General features: G+C 39.7%; 1 protein-coding gene across 4 annotated transcripts in view; it reads right to left on the bottom strand.

The window, feature by feature from the left end:
• nlgn2a (neuroligin 2a) overlaps positions 1-23,054 on the bottom strand; it is a 189,984-nt gene that overhangs the window by 64,056 nt on the left and 102,874 nt on the right. For 3 of the 4 annotated variants that reach the window (XM_042400727.1, XM_042400728.1, XM_042400729.1), the window contains one exon: positions 20,164-20,217. The exons of the other annotated variant lie outside the window; for it this stretch is intronic. In XM_042400727.1, the coding sequence (XP_042256661.1) occupies positions 20,164-20,217 (54 nt within the window). The remainder of the gene's footprint in view (positions 1-20,163; positions 20,218-23,054) is intronic. 4 annotated transcript variants of the gene reach the window in all.

Here is a 23,054-nt window from a genome sequence, read left to right as displayed (position 1 = left end):
TATGTGGAATACCTGCTGAAACGTGCATCAAATGTTTCACACGGAACACACACACAGTCGTACATATACACAGCTATAACACTAAATCCAGTGCATCAGTCAGGCAGACATACTCACACTGGGGAGAGAGAAATTTACAGGCAGCTGCAATGGAGAGTCGCTATGGCAACTGCTTCACTTTGACTTGTTTCCGCCTCTCCTCTCCCTCTCTTTCTCTCTCTAAATCTCTCACTCTCCCTACATGAGCCACTCTCACGTGGACAAAGTCTCATTGACTGTTGCTGTGGCAACATATTGCATTCGTGCATCTCTAACCCCCGCGGTGCCCTTCGCCGCGTCTCCACCTGAATCTCATTTCATTAGTGGCAAATGACCAGATACACACTTCCTATACACACACACACACACACACACACACACATCTCTGTATTCTACATCAGGAGATGAAGACTGACAGCCACTGGCATCATGGGAGACAGAATGCAGATGCGCTGATGTACCCACCCGCACCCACATAAGACACAAACACACACATGCACGCACACCAAGCAGGCTGTCACAGTTGACCTGTAGACTCTGTGTCCATGGATCAGTTACAGGGCGAATCGTTCTGGCACAGTGACAGATAGGACTGAGGCCCTCAGGGGCTACAAGCTCTCTTGCTCTCTCTCTCTCGCTCTCTCTCTCTCTCTCTCTCTCTCTCTTGCTGTCTGTCTCTCTCTGCCTCTGGCTTTGCTGTGTTTCTACAACAACTAAAGTTTAGCATGCAACACCCGGAAATGGGTGGATGGTTAGGTCCCCAGCCTCTAGATCCACATTTTAACCCCAAGTGGGATAAACTCCTCCCAGAGCTAACAAAAAACACAAACCCAGCTAAGGCTCCATCATTAATCTCTTAAAAACATGCAAATTAGATGCAGCAAGGTGCTTGGAAAAGTAATCAGATCATCAGCTCTCCTGGGAGAACCTGTGGTGTATGTATACTATTCATATCATTTGTTTTTCAGGAGTTGTTTTGTTCACAACATGTCTACAGGCAAACACAACAGATGCTGCATGGCAACATAATGTCCTGTATACCATGTACCATGCAAGCAGCATGGGATATGGTTAGAAAGCCTCAACAAATCCTCGACATCCTACCCTAGATTTTCGGCAGATGGTCAACACTTCCACACAGACATGAGCTAATGCTGCATTCACAGAGATGTCGGAAATGTGTCGCTAGGGAAAAGAAGAGGCCTATACTCATATTGACACGTGGTACTCCAGTGATTTGTGTTATACTCCTGTTTGCATGTTTAACTAAAGCATGAGCAGAACTGTAGCAACAGGTCAACATGGCTTAGAGGTTCGCTCTCTCCCTTTGATCTGTATCTTTTACATCTACACTTATTTTACTTTTCACAGTCATTTAAATGATCAAAAACAGATACCAAGTGTATAAGACATTATACAACTGAAACCTTAAAAATATGGTGTCTCCATAACTTCAAAGAAAGTTCAAAAACCTGCTTCTTTTACTTTTTAAGTTATAATATTTTATTTTAAGTGTATCCAATCCTGAATTTAATGTAATTTCTGGTCTGCATTTATTAAGCAATACCACTCAATGTACTATATCTACATTCTTTAGTTGCCTGAGAATTGAAATTACCTTCACACTCACAAACTAAACAATGCATAATTTCCAGGCTTACTGTTTGTATTTCATTTAATTGACAGAGGCTTCCTTGTTTACTGACTGCCCTCCTACAGCTGTATTTTTGTGTTAAGTTACTGCTAATGCAAACCAAACATTTCATGCTGCTGCTGCTGCTGCTTCAATTCACAGGAGTTTTGCTTTTAAAGTATTTAATGTATTTTTTCATTGTGGTAATACAAGTTTTACTATAGTGAAGGATCAGAATACTCTTTCCAAGATTAGGGCTAGTCTGAAAAAATATAGATGTGAATTACTACTAATTAAAACCTTGTTCTGTTTCTTTCACTGACACTCCAGCTTTTCCAAAACTAACTAAAAATATTAAAAGTACCCCAACTATAATGACACAAACCACTGAAAACAAAGAAGAATCAATAATTAACTCAAAACCCAAATTGAAAGGTGAATGAAATCAAATAGTCTAACAAAGTGGCTAAAAAAATGGCTCTGCTCAGCAAACACAAACAACAACAACAAAGACAAAGCAAGATGGCAGAGCAGCTGAGGGCTGGTACCCTGAGGAGCTTAGCACGGCTGCTGATCCTTTCAAGCAGAACGGAGACAATGAGACGATTAGGCCTAAACTTGTGTTGAGTGTTCCAGTTTTACACACCGCCCACCGTTGCCCTCAGAGATGCCACCCTCTGGTCTCCTGATGGGACGCGGGCCATCATCTCCACTGCATTTCCGACTAACTGATTAGCCATGGAGATGGTCTATGTCACTGCCAGGTGTTGATTTTATGGGGATTGATGTTTGCTATCAGTAAACACTGACGAATCCAGCAGAGAGGGAGAGGAAAGATTGATATGCACTAAAGTAGTGGCTGAACTTGAGTGTGTAACATGAAGGATAAGTGAAATGAAATGCCTTAGATTGTAATATCTACGTTAATATTTTCTTGTTTATTTTCTTAAATAACAGCAGAGGCTCACCCTATGATTAACCTCAACCACAATCTATCTCACTAGGCTTTCCTGAGAGCTACAACAGCAGAGAAATGTGTGGAGGACACGGCATTTAAAAAGCATATATTACTTCTTAACAGAACAGAGAGCGCAGACGCCTGCTGAGATATCATCTTCCCATATGTTAAAGTGAGCATGGAGAGATGGGTGCGGCGGGCCCTTTTCCTTACAGAGAGCCATAATTAAAAAGATATTGAATCACGTTGGGGTGAAACGACAACTCAAGGGGGAATAATGCAGCATACAGAACTTTATACCATCTCCAAATTAGCATTTTCATTTCTCTCATATAGGCACGACTTGGTGTATTTTTTTTTCACCATTTCTATTTTCATTTTCATTAGTATGGATAGGCTGACGAGTGTGTGTGCACAAGCACATGTGGGTGTGAGGTAGAGATAAATATTGACCTTTTACGCTGAGGTTTCAAGCTGTAATAATAGGGAAATTGCTCACAGCAAATGATGAACTGTCATCTGTGTGCAAATACACAGAGGGTCTTTGTACTAGTGGTCCAATTAACAGGAAAGGTTACAGAGTGGTGAAAATATTGTAACAGTGTAATGGAGGGAATACATTTGAGCATATTTCTGAGACCTGTAATTTGAGTTATGATGGATCGGAATTATTACAAAAAGCTTATCTTCTATGTGCAAGTCAAGCTGTTTAAGAAGGACGTGGACACACTGTACATTTATGTGGTTAAATATATTCTGGAATCGGGGCTTCGGTCTAAATATGCAACACATTCCCCTCATTAAGAAAACATCTATTGAAAAGCGGATGGGGAAATATTTCTCTTGAACCAAACCATAACTGTCCATGTAAATGTTATCTGCTGCATATTCAGAGGAAAAGAAGAATTTCATTTGTACATAAAAAAAAATGTTTTTCACTTCTTTGATGCTCCAGAACTGCAATTTTCAACATGAAAATAAAGCAGAACTTCATACTTACATGATCTGTCAGATATTATTGATAGCTATTACAAAATGTCTGTTTGAAGGTGTTTAGTCAATATATTTCAAGCTGGTTATGTGCCATCTGAAATGAACTGCATCCAAAGTAAAAACACTTAACTGTACTAGTGTTTGTCCGTCCTGTCTCAAATAAGACGAGTGTGCCTGTGTGTGCGGGGGGGGGGGGGGGGGGGTCAATAGGAGGTCAATGGCAGGCTGATGTGATAGAGGGCTGGAGGTGGAGACAGATGCACAGTGATGAATGGGATGTGATGAGATGCACAGCAGCAGAACTGGCCTATAGGCCACTGAGCCGGGCTAAAGCTTAATCGTTAGAGCACAATGGATCAAGGCAAAGGCCATACTGATTGCATCTGGGACGTGTGTGTGTGTGTGTGTGTATGTGTGTGTCCATACGCTGGTTCTACAATACGTGTGAGAAACAGGAGTATTCCAGCTAGTCCACACCTTTAAAAAAAAAAGATATTCTTTATTTGTCTTGGTGTTTGATTTGAATCATTTTATATTCATGGCAAACATGTGTTTTTGCATGTTTCAGCTCATTAACAACACATACAGTACATTCACATATATTATTTTATTACATCATTATGTATTCTTTTGCCATACTTACATAATTGTCTCATTGAAATGCAGCTGATGTCAGAAAATGCTGTTGGTGCATTCAAGTGCTACTAAGAAGCTCTGACATTCAATGCAGGAGAGTTAGTTCCAACATAGCTTTGCATTTACATGATATTCTGCCAGAAAATCAAAGCTAACAAACTGCACAAATGAAAAAAGCAAACAAGAACCTTGTAAAAATAAAAAAAAAAGTGATATTTTCTTGCATTCACAGGTTGCTGTTTGGCAGCTGACTCTCAGGTATCAGTCCCAGTGTACCAAGCCCCTAAACACCCTGAAGATAATTAACTATTATATTGCATTGTAAAAGATGACTACATGTTGGATCAGACAGGCATGTTGTAACTATCAAAACCTTACAAAAAGATAGTTTGACACAGGATTTTACACTACATTACTTATTGTGTATTAAGCTTCTTTAAAGTTTAAAGGCTCAATTCCAATTTAATGACGGCCATCAATTTAAAAAAAAAAAACACGAAGAACCCAAAAGCTCCACCACTATGGAAACACACACACACACACACTGAGCACACACCAAGTGCTGCTCCTGTTGTCTCTATTCTCACTGTCTGCCTGAGCTTATAACACTGAGGCTGTGGGGACCAGGATGGAGTTAGGATGATCCTGGCTGCTGTGCTGTTTGTACTCTGTCTACAGCAACTTCACTTCCTGCCACATCGAGCAAACACCCACCTCACAGCTCAATATGCCGGCAAAGACCAGAGCAACGAACCCCCTTCGACCCCGACAAATATGGGTAAACAGCTTCTGCTCAAAGGTATGACAGTTATCTAGTACTGTTTTATCACTATCATACACTAACACAGCTCAAACTGATTTTGTGGTGAGGTTTAATGACATGGAAAGATAAGACAAAAAAAAGAGACAAAACCCTTCATTGTGCAGCACTTCAATATTTCACCTCCTGCGTCTACTTTCCCTTCTTTAAATCAGACAGCAACGCTTCTTCTCTCCCTCAGCACATTAAGAGTGGGCGAGGTAAAAAAGGAGCAGAGCGAGGCAGAGAAAAAAAAAAAAAAAAAGGAGGAGTAAGACCACTGGGAAAAAGAATAGCCGCCCTGACTGGCCTGTCTTACAACATGCTCTTTTTATACTCAATAGCATCTCCAAAAGCACAAGTGCTCCTCTCTAATTTTCTACTGCTGTCCATCCATCTGTCTCCCATTCCTCTTTCCTTCCTCTCTCCACTCACACTACCTTTGGCTTTCGCTCTCGCCACCAGCGAGTGCTCTCTCTCTCTCTCTCTCCTCTCTCTCTCCCTCCCTTCCTGTTGCTCTCAATCTATCTCACGTTCTTTATCTTTCGCTCTCTGCTCTCGTCCTCCGGCAGCCGCCACCCTGACCTCTCTCATCTTCTCCACTTGTTTGTTTTCTGATCTCCATTTTTCTCTGTGATATCCCCCACCTTTCTTTTTTTTTTTTTTTAATCTTTTGCTCTTTCTCCCTCTGTCTTAATCTACCACCGGCTAACCTCTTGCTGTGAGAGTTTATTTGTAACCTCTCTCATACCTCAGCTAGAAGCCTGACATGTTCAAGCTACTTGTTTTTATTCCAATTCCTCTTTCTTTCTTTCTTTCTTTCTTTCTGCATCTCTCTATTTATTTGTCTTTTTCTCATCTCTCCATCACAGGCTTTAGTAGCACTTCTACTGTTAAATTATATCCCTCACCCCTTCCTCTCTCTCCCATCTGTGTTATAAATAGTGGTTGGATTAGGCTGACTTTTTGTTTTGCTCACTATTAGGGAGCAGATCAATTCCACAAATTGAGTGGATGGGGAAGCGAATACACACACACACACACACACACACACACACACACACATCCGGGCACACAGCCCCTCTGTCCTCCAAAATGCCACAGTGACAAAGACAACACAAACACAGGCATTGTCCTTGTTTTCCCACCGCTGCCTCTCTCTTCTCCTCTCTTAACAGTCCTCTTCTCTTCCATTTTCCACATCCCTTTCTTTCAGCCTTAAGCCTTTTGGACTTCAGTTGACCCCTCTTCCTCCTCCTCCTCCTCCTCTCCTTTCCTTTCCTTTTCTTTATCCCAACATTCTTTATGCTTGACTGGTAACAAAATACCAACATTTTAATGTGACAGTCTGTGTTTGTAGGTTTTAAGATAGTCTTAATAAATACTGAGTTTTTCTTTTGAAGGACTGTGGAAACCTAAAGGCACACTCAGGTGCACAATTACTCATAAAAATATCAATATAATAAAAAAATCACAACTGATAGTGAAACTATGGTTCTCTTGACACAAAATGGTGCAATTGTTACTGTAAAACATGGACACTCCGAATTCCTTATTGCTTAAAAACTGTCCTAACTCTTGTATATCTGTCCTTTTCTTGTGTATATGAACTATTTTCCTCTACAAGAATATAAACTAAAAAAATACCCTTACATGCAGACAATTTACTAGCTCTCACATCTACAAAAACAAGTTAGGGCTTGAGTTAAAGATACCCTGAGGGGTTTTCGACCGCTTGCAGCACTATGGAGCAGTGTTTTTATTTTGCTTATCTCACGCACATGTATGCTGGTGGTGCTACGCACATTCCCAGCACACATTCACATTATTCCGCTTTAGAGCTGCAACAATAAGGTGATTAATCCATCAGCCGACCGACAGATGATTCATCGGCAACTATTTTGATTAGTTGTCTTTGTCATACATGATAGGAAACTGAATCTTTGGGTTTTGCACTGTGGGTCAAACAAACCAGGAAGATGTTACCTTTGACTCTAGAACATTTTAAGGGGCATTTTACGTTTTACAGACCAAATGATTAATTGATTAATGGAGAAAACAATCAGCAGATTAATGAATAATGACAATAATCGTAATAATGCAGCCCTATTCACTTATCTACAGGTGGTAGTGAAGCAATTCATCAACAAACGCAGGGAAGAACAACTGCTTTCAAAATGTTTTAAACAATTGGATTTGCAAATGTTTTATGAGAATGGAAAACATAACTTTGCTTGTTTACAGAAAAGCTCCATGCGGCACCCTCTAAGGTTCAATTTAAAATGAGAGTTAGGATTTGGTTAGAGTGAGATGTATGGTGAGAGCTGGGAGTTAAGCTGTTCTCTCTCTCTATCTTTGGTACAGTACAAGAAGCGTTTATGAACTGGCTCTAGGTTTAACATCACCGAGTTGAATTACTTCTATCACCACTAGCAATATAGATTTTTATATACTGCAGACGTTGCAGGTTATTACTTTAAGGAACAAGTGTAAGGAATGAATGTCAATGGAAGGCAATCATGCGTGCACCTACTGTAAATACACATACATTTCTTTCCTTTGTGTTTGCACATCATTTATGTGTGTCTATGTACTCAGCTATGCTCCTCCTCATCCGTCCCCATGCAACCTCTCATTATCCCCTCTCTTCTTCCCTCCCTCCCTCCCCTTCTCTCTCTCTTTCTCTTGGCCTCTCCACCCTTGCTCCTTTCCCTCCCTCCTATAACGATCTGGCCATTACTGGGGCTGCCGTTTCAGCCCTGGTTTCACGGGGTGTCTGGGGTCTAATTGGGACTGAATGAGTGTGAGTGTGTGTTGCGGTGAGTCCTCATTGACACAGGCTTGGATCCAGAGGCTGGCTTATCCATCCCCCCCTCCCTTATAGAGATGTACCCTGAGAGAGTCCTTACATACAAACACACACTCAGACACAGACTTGCTCAAAAGTACAGCATTATACACACGCGTGAGAACATGTGCGACTTTTTTTTAATCTATGATAAATCTATGTTCACTCACCTTTGAGTGATCATAAACTCTTCAGGAGTTTTATCACACTTGCGGATGTATTTCTTGCATTCAAAATTATACATGCATGACTGCTATCTCGACAAAGCGCGGCATTAAGAAAAGAGTGTATCATCACACTGCGAAAAAAGCTCTTTCAGTCACTCTCTGTTTTCTATTCAAACCAAACAAGAGTGGAATTCCATGCCAGTAAACATCACAGAACTCAATAGCTCTAATTCATTTACTGAGAACCTAAAGCACCAGTAATCAGAGCTGTGAGCACTGAATCATATATTTGCAGAGGAGCGGGAGGTGATTGGTGCCAATCTGTATCTGTTTGTTTTACCTTGGGCATTTCAGAGTGAATGTTTTTTTTACCGATGTTGTCTTTATTAATTGTTCATGTTAAGTTACTGCTTAAAATATACATAATAAACTGTAAAGTATATAACCATGTGGGTGCCCTGTATTCTTCTTGTATGTGTGAGTGTATGAGTTCCAGCAGTAGGAGCAGAGAAACAATAAATTGGGTGTAGAGAGTCTCCGCTGTCGTCTCCATTCAGACACCAGCGTTCCCATTAAGTAATGCTGTCAGCTCTGCTTCTACCCACCACTCTCCATCTCATACATAACAATATCTCCTTAATTGGAATGCTACTCCAACAGTTACAATCCAATCCAGGTGGAAACACACAAACGCAGTAAGTACAAAGTGAGAAAGAGACAACACAACCTGGGGGGGAAAAAAAAAAAAAGCGGCAGCGGCAGCGGCTAGTCAAAGTGAGTGGGACTTTTGCAACTTAACAAAGTTGCTCAACATGTAACGGCTGAGCTGACGTGTGTGAGAGAAATGATTCATCTTTCCTGCTGTCTATGCTAGCTCCATATGTGTGTGTTTTGTATTTCCTCAGGAGGCGTACGGTTCGAGCTTGTGATCTCCGCCATACAGCCGCCATTGCTATGAGCTTGCCTTTTCACCCCAGTGTGTGTGTGTGTGTGTGTGTGTGTAGCCGTTCATCTGTAATCAAACATTTCTCCATGTATAGAGATCTTCCTTTTCCTGTGCTCCATGTCACCCCAGGAGGGATATGGATTATCAGCAGCCACTTATCTCGTCTTGTCTGTGCTGACAGTTAATCTGATGGCGTAACGCTGCTGCTTCAAAGCTGACATCACTGTGACTGGTTTTTACAACACCCACACTTCCTTGTATCTATGCAACTCAACCAAAAAAAAAAAAAAAAACATAATTATCTTGAAATATGACTGATGGAATTTTTCCACCTGTGGTCCTAGTCGATCACATCTGTCTCTTGTGTTGATGCAGAATCCAAAATTAACACCTTGGCACACGTTCCACTAACTCGTAAATAAAAGCGCCTGCCAAGAATATTTTTATTGGCTCAAATATTTATATACACCTTTAAAACAGGTTACACTGCCTGTTTCCAATGCTATTTATCAGATGTTTGAAGTGTGGGTTTAATTAAACCTGCAGGCAGCAGAGAACCACAATTTTCGATGCTACTGCTGTTTTTAAATCCAGCATTTTAGTACAATTGTTTAAATTTGATAACTTTTGCCACTCTGCAAGTTCGATAATAGGTATATACATAATTACAGAAGCTTATGTCAAGGAATTGACCATTTAAAGTAAATTATTATCCAGTTAGATTTGGCAGAAAAGCACAAATCTTTGAGGGAAACTTTCACAGAACACGATAACAAGATTCTGCTGGAAGAACTAACCTTCACAAACATGAACATTAAATCTTAGTTAAACCAACAATACTAAAGCAATGTCGCATGAGGATGATCAGCAAAGTAGCTCAAACACTGTATCTGTTTCAAAAGCTTGCAGCCAGCATTGCAGTGTACAACGTTTGACACAAAAACCAAAGATTAATCGGACCCTGTGCAGAGCTTAAAAGTGTTTAAATTCCCATTTTAATTCCTGTTCTGTAGTTCTTTCATTCAGAGTAAAAAATTTACGCCACATACTGTTATTATCAAGTATCTTTTGAAATTTCCAGCCCCCAAATTTAAGTCATGCGGTGGCAGCGTGGAGTGAAAGATGATGATTATTAAAAAGTGACTAAAAGAAGCTGGGCATGTGTCCATAGCTGAGTCTTGCTCTAAAGCCTCCTCCATCACAAATCTCCTCTACATCAATCAACCCTAATAGAGCAAATATTCTCTCCGCAGGGTTTGCAACCATATTTCAAACACGGCATCATGGGAATGGGTACAGATGTAGAGATAAATAGCACAGAAACAACTCTTGTAGCCGTCGAGGAGGTCAGCTGTCATGGATTAACATCTATCCCACAACTTGTGCAGCATCTTTTCTTGCTGCTAAGTATAGCACTGCACTGGATTTTTGGTGGTGTTCCCGATTTCACAGTGCGAACACTTGAGAGTTACATATTTAAATGCTCCCTTGCTTCTATCATATGCAGTACGCTTGAATGCACATTTCAGCTCTTAAAACGTGCAATCATTAACCTAGTGTGTAATTCTGAAATCCTTCACTAATATTGCTGATCTCATTAGTGCCAGCTGGGAGGTCTTCTCTGCAATACAATTTGACAATTCCAAACTTCATTTGTTTCAGTGAGCACTTTAAAGTTTATTGATTTGGATTAAATAGACCCACAATAGCTCTTGGCTAGCTCAAAGCCAGCATTGGGCTATTCACTAAGGTCCAGGAGTGGAAGAGGAGCTGAGCCAGCCTTCACTGTTGCTTCCCTCAGTCCCTTATAGCCATTACACACGGCAATAAGCCCAGCCAAGAGCAAAACAAAAAACTGTGTTGAGCTTTTTCCCAAGCGCTAAGCTAGCTGACAGATGACACGGCGCCAAGTAGCTCTCTCTTTCCCCCGTCTCTTTCTTTCTCATCCGCTGTCCTGCTCTATCTCCCGGTACCTTCCGATCCTTTTCATCTCCGTCTTTCCCTTCCCTCCTCTTCACTTTCTTTGTCTTGTCAAAGGGTTTCAAGCTCAATAAAATAGTAACTGTCAGTGTTGCGATGGAGTAGGTGTATTCGACACGATATTGACACAACCTTGACACGACGTGGGCCGAACGTCGAGGTGATGGGGAGGCAGGGAGTTTCAGCAGCAAATAACCGACAGGCCCACTGAGAGAGTGATAGAAAGAGACAAGAGATTGAGTCTCTGTAGTAATGTTAAAATAAAGCTGGTTTGACAGTAGTGTACATCCTTTCCTGCAGAAAATTCTGTTCTAGGCTCTTTTGTACTGTGCCATGCTGTACTGTTGTTTGTTTTTTGCACCAGGATGTCCTGTTTTGTTATGTTCTGATATTTCCTGTGTTTTATATGTTGCATTTCCCACAGTGAGCTGTTAAATTTGGTCTTGCCCCCCTCCCTCAATTCTCTTCTGTTGCTTTTTACTGCTTTGTCTTCCCATTCTCCTTTCATCATGTTTCAATATTCTACTCAACCGTGTCCCTGTGCCATCTCATTCCATTCAAAATCCTCTTATAAAGTAATTTGTACTCAGCACATAAGGATGTAAAAATGGTGAAATAAATAATAGAATGGATGACAGCCTGCACATTTCTCACTGCTGATTACTTGCGGTTTTCTTGTCCTTTTGTATTCCACAATTTAGAGATTTGTCTGTTAAAATGTGTATTGTACAGTACATTGAATATTACACTGTGTCCACGTCGAAAAGCCTACAGGAAATGGAGAGATTTAGCAGGAGAGCATCTCCCTGGATGCTCCTAATTATATGAAAAAGATGAAATGTGCCAAGTCTCCGTCCTCGCATGGTGCTGTATTCCAAAAAACAAGGGATTGTGAGCGTAATAGGAGGGGGGGGGGTGTTTTAGAGCGACTGTGTGTACGTCTGAGAGCACGAACAGAGAAGCCGATACAAAGAGATGCAGCTTTGCCCACAGGCCAACGTCTGTTAGCAGAGTTTTAACCAGAGTGGAAACACCACACAATACAGAGAGACAGAGAGAGGAGGAGGGAAGAGAGTAACGGGCGAAAAAAAAAAGAAGAGGAAATTGAGAAAAATACGTTGATGCAGACAAAAACAGAGTGGAAACAAAAGCTTGTCTAGCACAGACGAAAACAAACTCTTATTATTGCTTCGCACCATCTACCATCTTGCCATCCAGGAGGGAGCGCCGTAATGTCTTCTATTGTCTTGCGTTTCTCGCTGAAGTGTCTCTGTGATAAAGCCGCTCCGGACGGCTCTCTGGCGTCTTTCACCTAGCTCGCCATCAACAAACACAAAGCATCGAAACTTCCTCCTGGTGCTGCCATCACTCTGACTAATACCCGTCTACATCTTTTTTTTTATCCATTTTGCTTTGTCTTTCACTCTCTGGCTTTCCATTTTCCTTGCCCTCCTATAACATACAGACTTCGACCTCTTGCAGCCAAAAGTATACATTTCATTTAGGAAAACTGTCTGACATCCAAAGCCTGTTACAGCTATTGGGTGACATATGTCATTAAAAGACATTCATTAACAACTGAGTCAGTAAACAGCGCTCATTCATCCAAGCGGTACAGAAACGCTGCCACTTTTTGCACAGCCAGTGTTACAAACAGTTAATCAAAAGCCTGTTTGATACAGAGCCACTGCTTTGCTTTTGAGTACACGGCGGTCAGCAGGGACAGCAAATTTTAAAGATAAAGTTTTACAAGCGTTTGGCGCTTGGTCTGTATTAATTCCAGAGCCTGCATGCTGTGTAGTTAAGTATTCTGTTTAAAATCTGGGACACATGCTGTTCACAATATCCTGGATAAGATAAATCATTTCCTAAGTATTATAAAAACGTCAGTGTGAATGCTGATGTTGCTCTACTGAGTTGTTAACACCATATCCTGGTCATTGTTGTTTTACATTGATGTGATTTTTCTTGCACATATTGCAGAGTTGTGTAACATTAATACTGTGGGCTTTTGCTGCTGATGCCACAGACATATTCTTATTCTATTAATACTTTAGTTAGACAGACTATATTGTGCTGAACTGAACTAACTTGCCCTGATATAGTATATTATGTTTAAACTATTGTATGCACATCAAAATCAATTCACCATTATAAATATTAATGCAAAATGATAAGTACTACTGTAGCAATTTATTCTTGAAGTAGTTCGTTAAAACTGGAAAAGTTACAGAAATATGCAGTGTCTAACACTTTGACACAATCAATATTCATTCCATAAACAATATTATATGGGTCTGCGATGACCTAGTTGGAGGTCAGTAAACAATGTTTATCTGTAGCATATGTTTACCTCACAAATTTGACATTAAGTTTAGAAATTGGTGCAACTAGAATTAATATCTTCATCTTCAGCACAACATGAATTTGAGGTATATTCTCATCCATAATTGAAGAGTGCGATTTAAAAATGAATACTCTAGATTTTTGTTTGTTTTTCAGTGGATCATAATTGTAAATATAGGCCAGTTGTGTTTTGAAGGATTAACACAGCAGGCAAACAAACCTTTAAAGCTGCACTAATCAATATTTTTATATGAACAATGGATTAAATTTGTAATGTGAAAGGGGTCAGAATCCAACCCTGGAGTCTCCCTCAGCTCTATTTAGTGTTTTAGCCTCTTTTAGCTCATTGTTTTGGTTTTCCAGCCTGTGACTCCACTCTCAAGTTAACTTCCACCAGCAGCAGGAAGATGTGTTTCACTGAAGAAACTTTGTACTCGACCCGCCCATCATTACACAGCTGATAGACAAAATTAGCAACTACAGTGAAGCATTTAGCAGCTAAAGAGACAGATATTTTCCCTCAAGAGCTGGTGGAGACCAAAACAGAGCTAAAAGGACAGTGAATACTGGACACGGATATGACTCCAAGTAAATGTTCATGTTGGTCTTTGTCCACTGGATGTGAGAGCATTTGTTTGCTAACACATTTACCACAACAACTTTATAAGATGATGTCAGTGTTGTGTTTACAGCTTGTTCTGCCTCCCCCAGCGGATAAAAAGAATCAATAAATGCAGCTTTAACAGCATCATCAACATTAATTGCTTGGATTTTGTAGTTATCAACTGTCATCTATCCATCATTCAACTTGTGAGTGCTAGCAGGGTCCAATTTTAAATCTTTATTTGGTGGTGTTTACATTTAAATTATAGACCGTGCCTTTAACAAACAGAAAAGGCTCCATTTAACAGTAATTAGCTGCAGTTGGTTATCTGTGTATATAGGCTCAAAACTTACTGATCTTTATAATAGCTAAATGTACAGTAAAAGTAAACAAATCACTTTTACCTGACTGCACGCCCCACAACAATAATTCCCAAATAAACATTAGGTCTAGTGTTACTGCTTAGCAAATGTAATTTCCTTGACAATAGGAAATAGCATTCTCTCCTTTATTTAGATTATACATCCAGTGATATTTCTCATAAAGAAAAAAAAAGAGGCTACACTTGATGTATCATTGATGCTTTTTAGCCTTCTGTTTCAGTTTATATGTTAGCAGCAAGCACTGAGCGCTGTGAAATAAAAATATAAAATGGAATGATTCTATCATCCCTGCAGTCTGGGAAAGTAACAGCATTATAGTAGCTTATTAACAGAAAATGAAGTATTGGCTAACAGAATCACTGAAGGTAAATCAAAACCTTTCACCGCTTTGTTTGATTAATGATACCTAATATTACATTGTAATTAAATACCCAGATGGATGGTTCATATTCTTATCATCACTAGCCATGAAGAAAATTGACTGCATTATTGGAAAAAACCCAAGGCCTTCATCGATCCATGATATAATATAGATGCTTAAAGGCCCCATGATATGAAAAATACATTTTCACAGTTTTTATCCTGTGTCTCTGTGTTGATTGTTCATTTATCTCTTGTTATATGCCAAATATATGTCAAAAAATCATTATAAGAGTATTTTTTCATCAACATCCCTGTCTTTTCTCTTCCTGTAAAACTGTTTCAAATGTTTGATGACTCATCCTGCACTCAGGGGTGTTTACAAAAGTTCATCCAATCAAATGTGACTTTGGGTGAGTACACCGGTCATATAAAACTGCACTTCACCTTTTGTGGATCATAGTAGCTAACAGAGTAATATGAAGAGAGACAGGAGGAGATGTCTGTTTGGGCAAAAAACATTTTCATTTCCAACACAATGTGGCTGAGGTATAATTCATCTCTCCCTTGTCCTCCTGCTGATTTAACAACAGGTGAGGAGGTGTGTGTGGAGCCAACAGTCCTCTGCAGCTCCGTTTCTCTCTGCAGCTCCATATCACACTCAACTCTAAGCCCCGCCCGCTTTTTACCGATGCAATCAAATGCGAAGGATTTCATTTAAATCCTTTTCATAACTGTACAAGGCTCAAATATTCCATTTCACTGGGAAATAGGTCACAGTATAGAAGCTAAAGACGCTGTAACTTCCGTTTCATGGGGCCTTTAATGCTTGAAAAAAGCGAAAGTAACATTTTACTCTTGAAAGGAAGATAATCAGGTAATGAAATAAAAGATTTCCTACGAGATTAAAAGCAACAGCAGTAATAAATACAGTAACTTAACCTTTCTGTTTCTCTCTCGTTTTTTTTTTTCTTATTTATTTCCAAGTTTAGAGACCAGGACATTTATTTCATTTTTGCTATTATTTTATTGTTTTTATTGTTTTGTGGTTAAAAGTGGTTTCACATTGTTGATGTCATTTTTCAACTATGCTAGCAATAAAAGATAACTTCAATTCATTAACGGAATATAAAAAGAAAATGTTTAATATAGCTTACTTAATAATCACTTTAAAGGGGGCCTATTATGCTTTTCCTTATTTTCAGTCATATATATATCATGTTACAATTTCAGATGTTCATATTAAATGTGGCAAAAGTGTTAAATAATGAGGTAAGCGCATGCAGAAGTAATTCCTGTGAGCAAAAAGCACCGGCTTCAGACTGCTCTGAACACTCGGTTCCCTTTTCTATTTTCAGCTCGAGCTGACGTCGGCTCGTGACAGATTTCTTTATATGGTCATCTGCTCCACGTACAGCGTGCAAGTTCACTGCTCCACTCCACAAACATTATGGTGTTTTCCCACTAATTCGGTGAGGAACACATTTCATTTCCTGTAAATTCTTCACAATAAAAGTCTCCTGTTATTTAGTCATTTATAAGCTTTTAATATGAAGCAGTGAAGCAGGAAGTGTTGGGTTTGAATCGGCAGTAGCTTAACACGACTCCGATACAGCTGCCCCTTGGCAGGCTTCCAGTAAGCTGGTCAAAAGAGTGTGCTCATCGGGGCTGGGGGCCTTAAAGAGACAGGAGCTAAGACTGCCTGTTAGAGACAGAGGCTCGACTGAGGGGCTGCATAAAGGGCCAGTATAAGTTAAATAAGGAATTTTTTGAACAGTGAATTATGCAAAGCTACTCTAGTGGAGTCCCAGAATAAAAATATAGAGCTGGAAATGACCATGAAAGTTCCCCTTTAATAAAAAAATATTGTATTGTTTTCTTATATTCTCACATATGATAATTATTATTATATAAAACATGTATGTTGCCCTAAAACTTCACATATAGTCTGTATATAAAATGGTAGATAAGCTGAGTTTTGGTGGTCCAATCCAGGATTAGATCACTTAATGCAACATGATGTAGATCAACTGCACTTCATCTGTGTCTGATAATTTGGTTTTGATGGAACATTTCCTTTTATGGGTTTATCAATGTTTGTATTGTGTGGTCCTGTTTATAACGCAGTGTGTGATTGTGGGTGATTGTGTGTGTGTGTGTGTGTGTGTGTGCGCGTGCGTTCGTCTGAGCGAGCACATCAGCGAGAGGTGACATTGTTCCTGGCAGAAATATGTTCCAGGTTTGGGGCTCAGGTGGCTCTGGTTTGTCTCTGATCAGAGCTGACACACAGGACAGCAGAGTAACACACTCACTCCGTCTCTTATTTGATTTAGCTCAATCTCGCTGTGGTTTGTAATCCCCTCCTCTCCACCACACACACACACACATGCACCTATGCACAAAGCTCTGCCGTGAGCTCTATCAATCTTTTTGAACATCGCCTCAATACTGAGCAGCACTGCAGCCCAATAGCCTTTGCTCTCTTACACTGATATAAAGCCAGAGAGCATGCTGCTGCTGTTGAATGAAGTCATCTAGATAGGTGGAGGATGCTGCTTTAATTCCTTGTTGCTCTTCTTGAATGTACAGTGTGTACTTTTCACTTGAATAGCTTATGAATAGATGTCTACATGGCCTTGAATATACTGCTTCAAGGTGCACCAATATAAAAAGGCTGTTGATATGCAGCTGAAAGAATGAGGACAAAATGGTGGACAAAATGGATGAACTGATTGCTGTTATCAGATAAAAGCCAGCCATATTTTCTAGGTTCTTTCATTTAATGTTGTCCAGCATGTTGTTTGTTAGAAAATAAATCAAGGAATCGACTGTGGAGAGTTTGTGCCAGGTTAATGTAAAATTGTAACAGTCCCCACACACTGAATCTGGCTTCTTGTACTGAAATCTTTATTTGTGCAAATGTTTAGACGATTGAAGAGATGAGTGAGTTGTTTTAAAGTGTAGGTTTGCACAGAATAAGCTCAAGAGCAGCTTGGGAACTGGAATCAGATTGGCAGTATCACAGCTTTGGGTGTGTGTATGAATCTTTTCCATCCAGCATGATGTAACCAAAAGGACTTACTGGTCCTTGTATTTTATTACTGTATTGTTTTTTTACACAATGAGGCCACTGTAGCAGTCCAACTTGCTCACTATATTGTTTTTACACTAATGATCCACAGTTGTTTTTTAAAACAATGCTTTCTGTCTCTTTTCAGATGTTAGGAGTTTGGAGATTTTTTCTGGTGACTACTTATTGACATATGTTGTGTATAACAATGCAACATAAAACCACATGTCAGATGCAGAACAAATTAACCAAGTAGCATTTTTACAATGGTTACCAAACAAGAGCAACTGTGCCATTCAGGACACCCAGGAGTTCATGTCTTCAGTATTATTTCTAGGAATTATGAGGGATTTTAACAATTTGAGGAGCAGTTTACATTCTACAATTACACATGGCAAGTTTTGAAGGCTGATTCTGATCATTTTTAGACTAAATATATTTAAATATCCCTCCAGACATGGTGGTTTTCCCACAAAATTCCAACTACCTGGTTAAAAATTGTGAAAAATTACATCTACTCCTTCAGCCTCATCATAATACCCAGAACATATCTGTCTCTGGATGTTTCAAGTTTCCACATCACACTTTGCGTACTGGACCACGATTGACTCCAAACTAGTTGTGATGTAACAAATCATGTTTGTATGTACAGTACATGCCTTAAGGTGAGCACAGACAAACTTTCTCCTATCAGCACATGAATATGAAAACAGCCCTCTAGTGTCAAACTGCGCACATAGAGACTTTAAATGACTATTTTAGGCAGCACATAATAAAATAAATTGAAATATAAAGTTTCTCTACCAGAATTATATCGTGGGAGTGTGGAGAAGGCTTTGAGACAGCATTTAGACCATCATGTAAGGAGAGAGTATAAGAAAATGTAAGTGCACAGTTAGATGAATAAAATGAAACCTGGTTACCAGTGTAACTAATGAGACTGTACAGAAGCTCATTTCCACTGGGATCAGCTTACCTTTGTGTATCTGTAGTCTTATGCAAAGGAGATTATCTGCATCTGCATTGTTATACAGTGCACATTTTTATTTGTTTTCTATGCAAGCTTTCTGTATTTGTAGTCATATGCAAGGACATTAAGTCTATCTCTACGTTTGAGTAACTTTTTCATATATCTGTCAATGTGTCCCTTTGGTTTTTTTCTATAACTGACTCCAGTTTTTAACCTGAGATGAATTCCAGGTTGGGATTGTGAGTTTCTGAGTTAGTGCACTGGGATTAGCAGTTCCCAATCAAACAAGGTTAATTGCACGTTGTGATGAAGGATGAAAGACGTGTATAGAGGAGAGGGGTTGGGAGGAGGAGGGAGGGGGGTGGGGGGTTGGCGTCCTGACTGGGCTTGACTGCTTGCTGACTGTGGCAGCTCAAAAAGTTGTGCCTGTGCCAGTGCGTTTGATCACCAAGAAAATCCTCTTGTGTCAAACTTCCTCCGACTCCCGACTTCAAAAAATACCCCAAATCAAAGAGCATCACGGAGCAAGAAAAAGATTCACCCGCACAACCCTCAAAATAGCATAAAGAGAAATATGTATCAAAATATCATCAGTCATCTTTTTCCTCCAAGAAACAAGTCCAAGAGAATAAGAGGGGGGAGGGGGGGCAAGGAGGGGGGGGAGAGATGAAAGTGCAGATAAAATCACCTCCACAGAGTACGTGCTGCAGGTAGGAGATAAATTAACAGCAGGCTGTGAGTTCTGCGTCCTCATTCTAGCAGCCGATCAAACCCACATCTTCCAAAGCGGGGGCACAAGTGTCCTTGGATGTCCCCAATTTTTTTTTTTTTTTTTTTTTCTCCTTTCTTGATTTGATGTTATCATCATTGACTTGGAATAAGGCTAGCTCGATATTTGTGTAGGTCCTGACTCAATAGCAATTTCATCCTTGAGTGGGGGATTGAGGCGTAATAATAATGCACCTCATTGTGTAAGCTGGTCTCAATAGGTGCTTTGTTGCTCAAAATCCTGACAACAATTTGGTTTCGGGGACAATGCTGTTAGTTGGCCAATGTATTTTCAAGGGCACGGCGGTGATGATGATGTCCGAGCCCCTCTCTCTGTCAGTCGGGAGCCAGATAAGGACCTCTGGAAAACACACACAACTGCCTGTGCTGTAGATGGCTTTATAATGAAGGGTATCTGGGTTCCATTAGCCAGGAGTTATGATCATCCAAGGTTACATCAGGCTAATGATTTGCATAGGAAAGACAGCTTTTTAATTGAAACGGTCAGCACATACACTTACACCAACACATCGGTATGCATCTCATATCCAAAGTCCCACCTAAGAGATGTTTGACTTGTGTGTGTGTTTTCCACTCTATGTGTACACATCCCCCAAAAAGACTTCAAAACAAGAAAAAAGGAAAAACATGCAACAAAAATACCTTCGTCTCGAGGCTTGTTCATTGAAGATTCATCATGTTTTTTTGTGAGCGGACCTAGGGTTAAGAAAAAAAGGGGGGAAAAAGAGAAAAGAGAAAATTCAAAAAAGATTACTGGCAAAAACGGAAAAAAAAAGAATATCAAAAAAAGAAAAGAAGCAAGAGCAAAAAGGACAAATCAGCAAGAGTTCATGTTTGCTTATTGTTTTTTTTTTCTTTCTTTCTTTTTGTATTTTTCGTTTTTTTTTTTTTTTCCTTTAAAAAGAGTACAAAAACAAAAACAAAAGGCATCACAGACACAGATTTATCACAAGAAAAGACACAAGATCAAAGAAAGCTGTTTTTGGATGTGATTTCCTCCTCTCCCCCTGCAGAAGAAAACGGCTGCCATTGTTTATAGTCCCTCTTCCTCTCTCTCTCTCTCTCTCACTCTCTCTCTCTCTCTCTCCATTAAACCCTGTTTATTTCCTGGGTATGACTGTTTTTTGGGGGTGCTGGGTGGGGGTGATGAAGAGGAGGGGGAAAAGGGGGAATGTGGAGCAATAAGGCCTCTGTGGTTTGAAGAACAGGACCCAGCCCTTTTCCTCCCACCATATGATCAGAAAAAAGACAAAGAACTGGCAAAGAAGAGGACACCTATATAGGAAGAATGGCAGCTTTGGGTCCTGATGCTCAAACCCCCATATTTTAAGCCGACATCTCAGCAGTGAAAACACACAGAAGATTTTAAAGGGCTTTTGCACAACATTAGTTAATTAGACCTTTTTTTTAGATAGACACACTGAACACAAAGACACCTTTAATTAGACAGCAGATAGACAATGAACCTGTAATGGTAAAAAAAAAAAAAAAAAAGCATGTTAAACATGTTGCAGGTAAAATAGGGCACAGGTGCTTTTGAGTTTTGGAGTGTGACTGAGCATGTGTGTGTGTGTGTGTTTGTCATTATTTAGTGGTTAAACCAGAGAGCTATTCCCCAGGCGGGTAAATAATTACATAGCACAACAGCAGTGTGTTAATTTGAAATGACAAGTAAGTGTGACGCTAATTGCGCAGAGGAGTGCAGGTAAAAGGTGAATGTAATTTGATCCCCATCTGCCCACTGGCTGTTTTTGGTAAATTAAAGGAGAAGACGGAGAGAAAGGAAGAGAAGAAGACAGAGAGAGAGTGAGAGAGAGAGAGCAGGAGAAGACGTTGACAGGAAAATAACCTCCTCTTTCCCTCCCTCCATCATCATCTCTGAAGGTTTTTGTTCATTTGTTGATGAAGTGCTAATGTCTCATTTAAGGAACCTGACTGTGACCAAATGATTTCTGTGCCGTCAACCCTTCAATCTGTAGTCTGTCACTAATAGAGTCACAATGGTGAAGTGAGGCAATTAAGGAAAATGTCACAAAATCAGCTATGAGCAGAAAACACCCTTCAAATCATCTTTTAGGTAACATAAATACGACCAAAATCAGGGCACAAAATTAACAGCAGCCACCAGCCAAATGCTGGTAAAATATGCAGGTAGCTGGTAGATTTGTTTCACTCATCAGCCAAAAAAAACAATGGTAATCTGTTGTGTGGCTGGTAAAATTTGAGCATTCAACTAACCATTTGGCTGGTGGACCAAAAAATAATTTTGCACCCTGACCAAAGTATTTCATCCGTATACTGTTCACTTCAGCTTTCAGAAGGTAAGTACTACTTGAAAATACTCTTCACCTTAGCTTTCATCTGATAAATCCACTTTGGGAACATGAGGTTTGGCAAAGAAAAACACTGGATTTCTTTCAGGTGAATTTGTGAAAAGATAACTGCAACACTAACTGACTTACTGGAGGAGTCTGCTCTTCATCTGAGTGCTGTACAGAATAGGTGAAAGCTACAGCCTACGTAGAGTACACACTACAAGATGGCTAAATGTTTGTCAGTTATCCAAAGAGAAGTAGACACATACATACATGGCCAGTCTCTACAGGATAGTGCATCTCTGACAAGGAAATATGAAAAGTACATAAGAAAATGTTACATAAACAGTAACAAGACTGCAAGTTTACAGCCATGTTTGTAGTTGATAATGTTCATCATGTTCACCATCTTGGTATGACGTGTTAGCATGTTAACAGTTGCTAATTAGTGCTAAATGCATAGTACAGCTGAGGCTAATGGGAATTGCAATAGTTTTGCAGGTATTTGGTGGTAAACCAAAGCAAACTGAATTTTTGACTTGAAGATGGTGCTAGAGAAAAGGTTATTACAGTTCATCCTGTGTTGAATATCAATGTCTGGCACACATTTCATGGCAATCCACCCAACAGTGGTGGAGACATTTAACTCATAATCGAAAACCTGCTAGCAGGGTGTCACCCTGCGGATTCATCATCTGGAAACCATTAATGTTTGTACCAACTTTTGTTCCAATTCATCAAACACATGTGTGTATATATGTCATCATCAAATATTTGTTGAGATATTTCAGTGTGGACCAAAGTAGTGGACCGACCAACACATTAGTGGCTAAAAATGACCACACAGTTAAAAAAAAATACATTAAAACAGAATTCAAGACAAATAGGTATCTTAAAAATTGCAAAGTCGAACACCCTGATGACGTGTTAGTTGGTGTTGCCGAGTTATTTTCTAACATTTGGTCCTTGAGCTCCTAGTTGACTGGTGAGGTAGTAGAAACACTGTCTCTTTGTTGAACTTGGACACGGACTTGCTTCCAATAGACTCTCCTTCCAGATATTTATATCTAGAGATAAACACTGTTTTCAGATATTGAAATAATTATTAGAAATGACTTGACAGCTGGCTCCAAGCAAAAATTCATCATAAGAAAATGACTTATAATGGCTAACGGAATGAAAACTTTCACTTTGACAAGTAATATTTATGGCCTAAAA

Source organism: Thunnus maccoyii, chromosome 22, assembly GCF_910596095.1.
Source record: "Thunnus maccoyii chromosome 22, fThuMac1.1, whole genome shotgun sequence".
Taxonomy (NCBI): Eukaryota; Metazoa; Chordata; class Actinopteri; order Scombriformes; family Scombridae; genus Thunnus; species Thunnus maccoyii.
The sequence above is the reverse complement of the archived record's forward strand: the minus strand, read 5'-3'. Positions and strand labels throughout refer to the sequence as shown.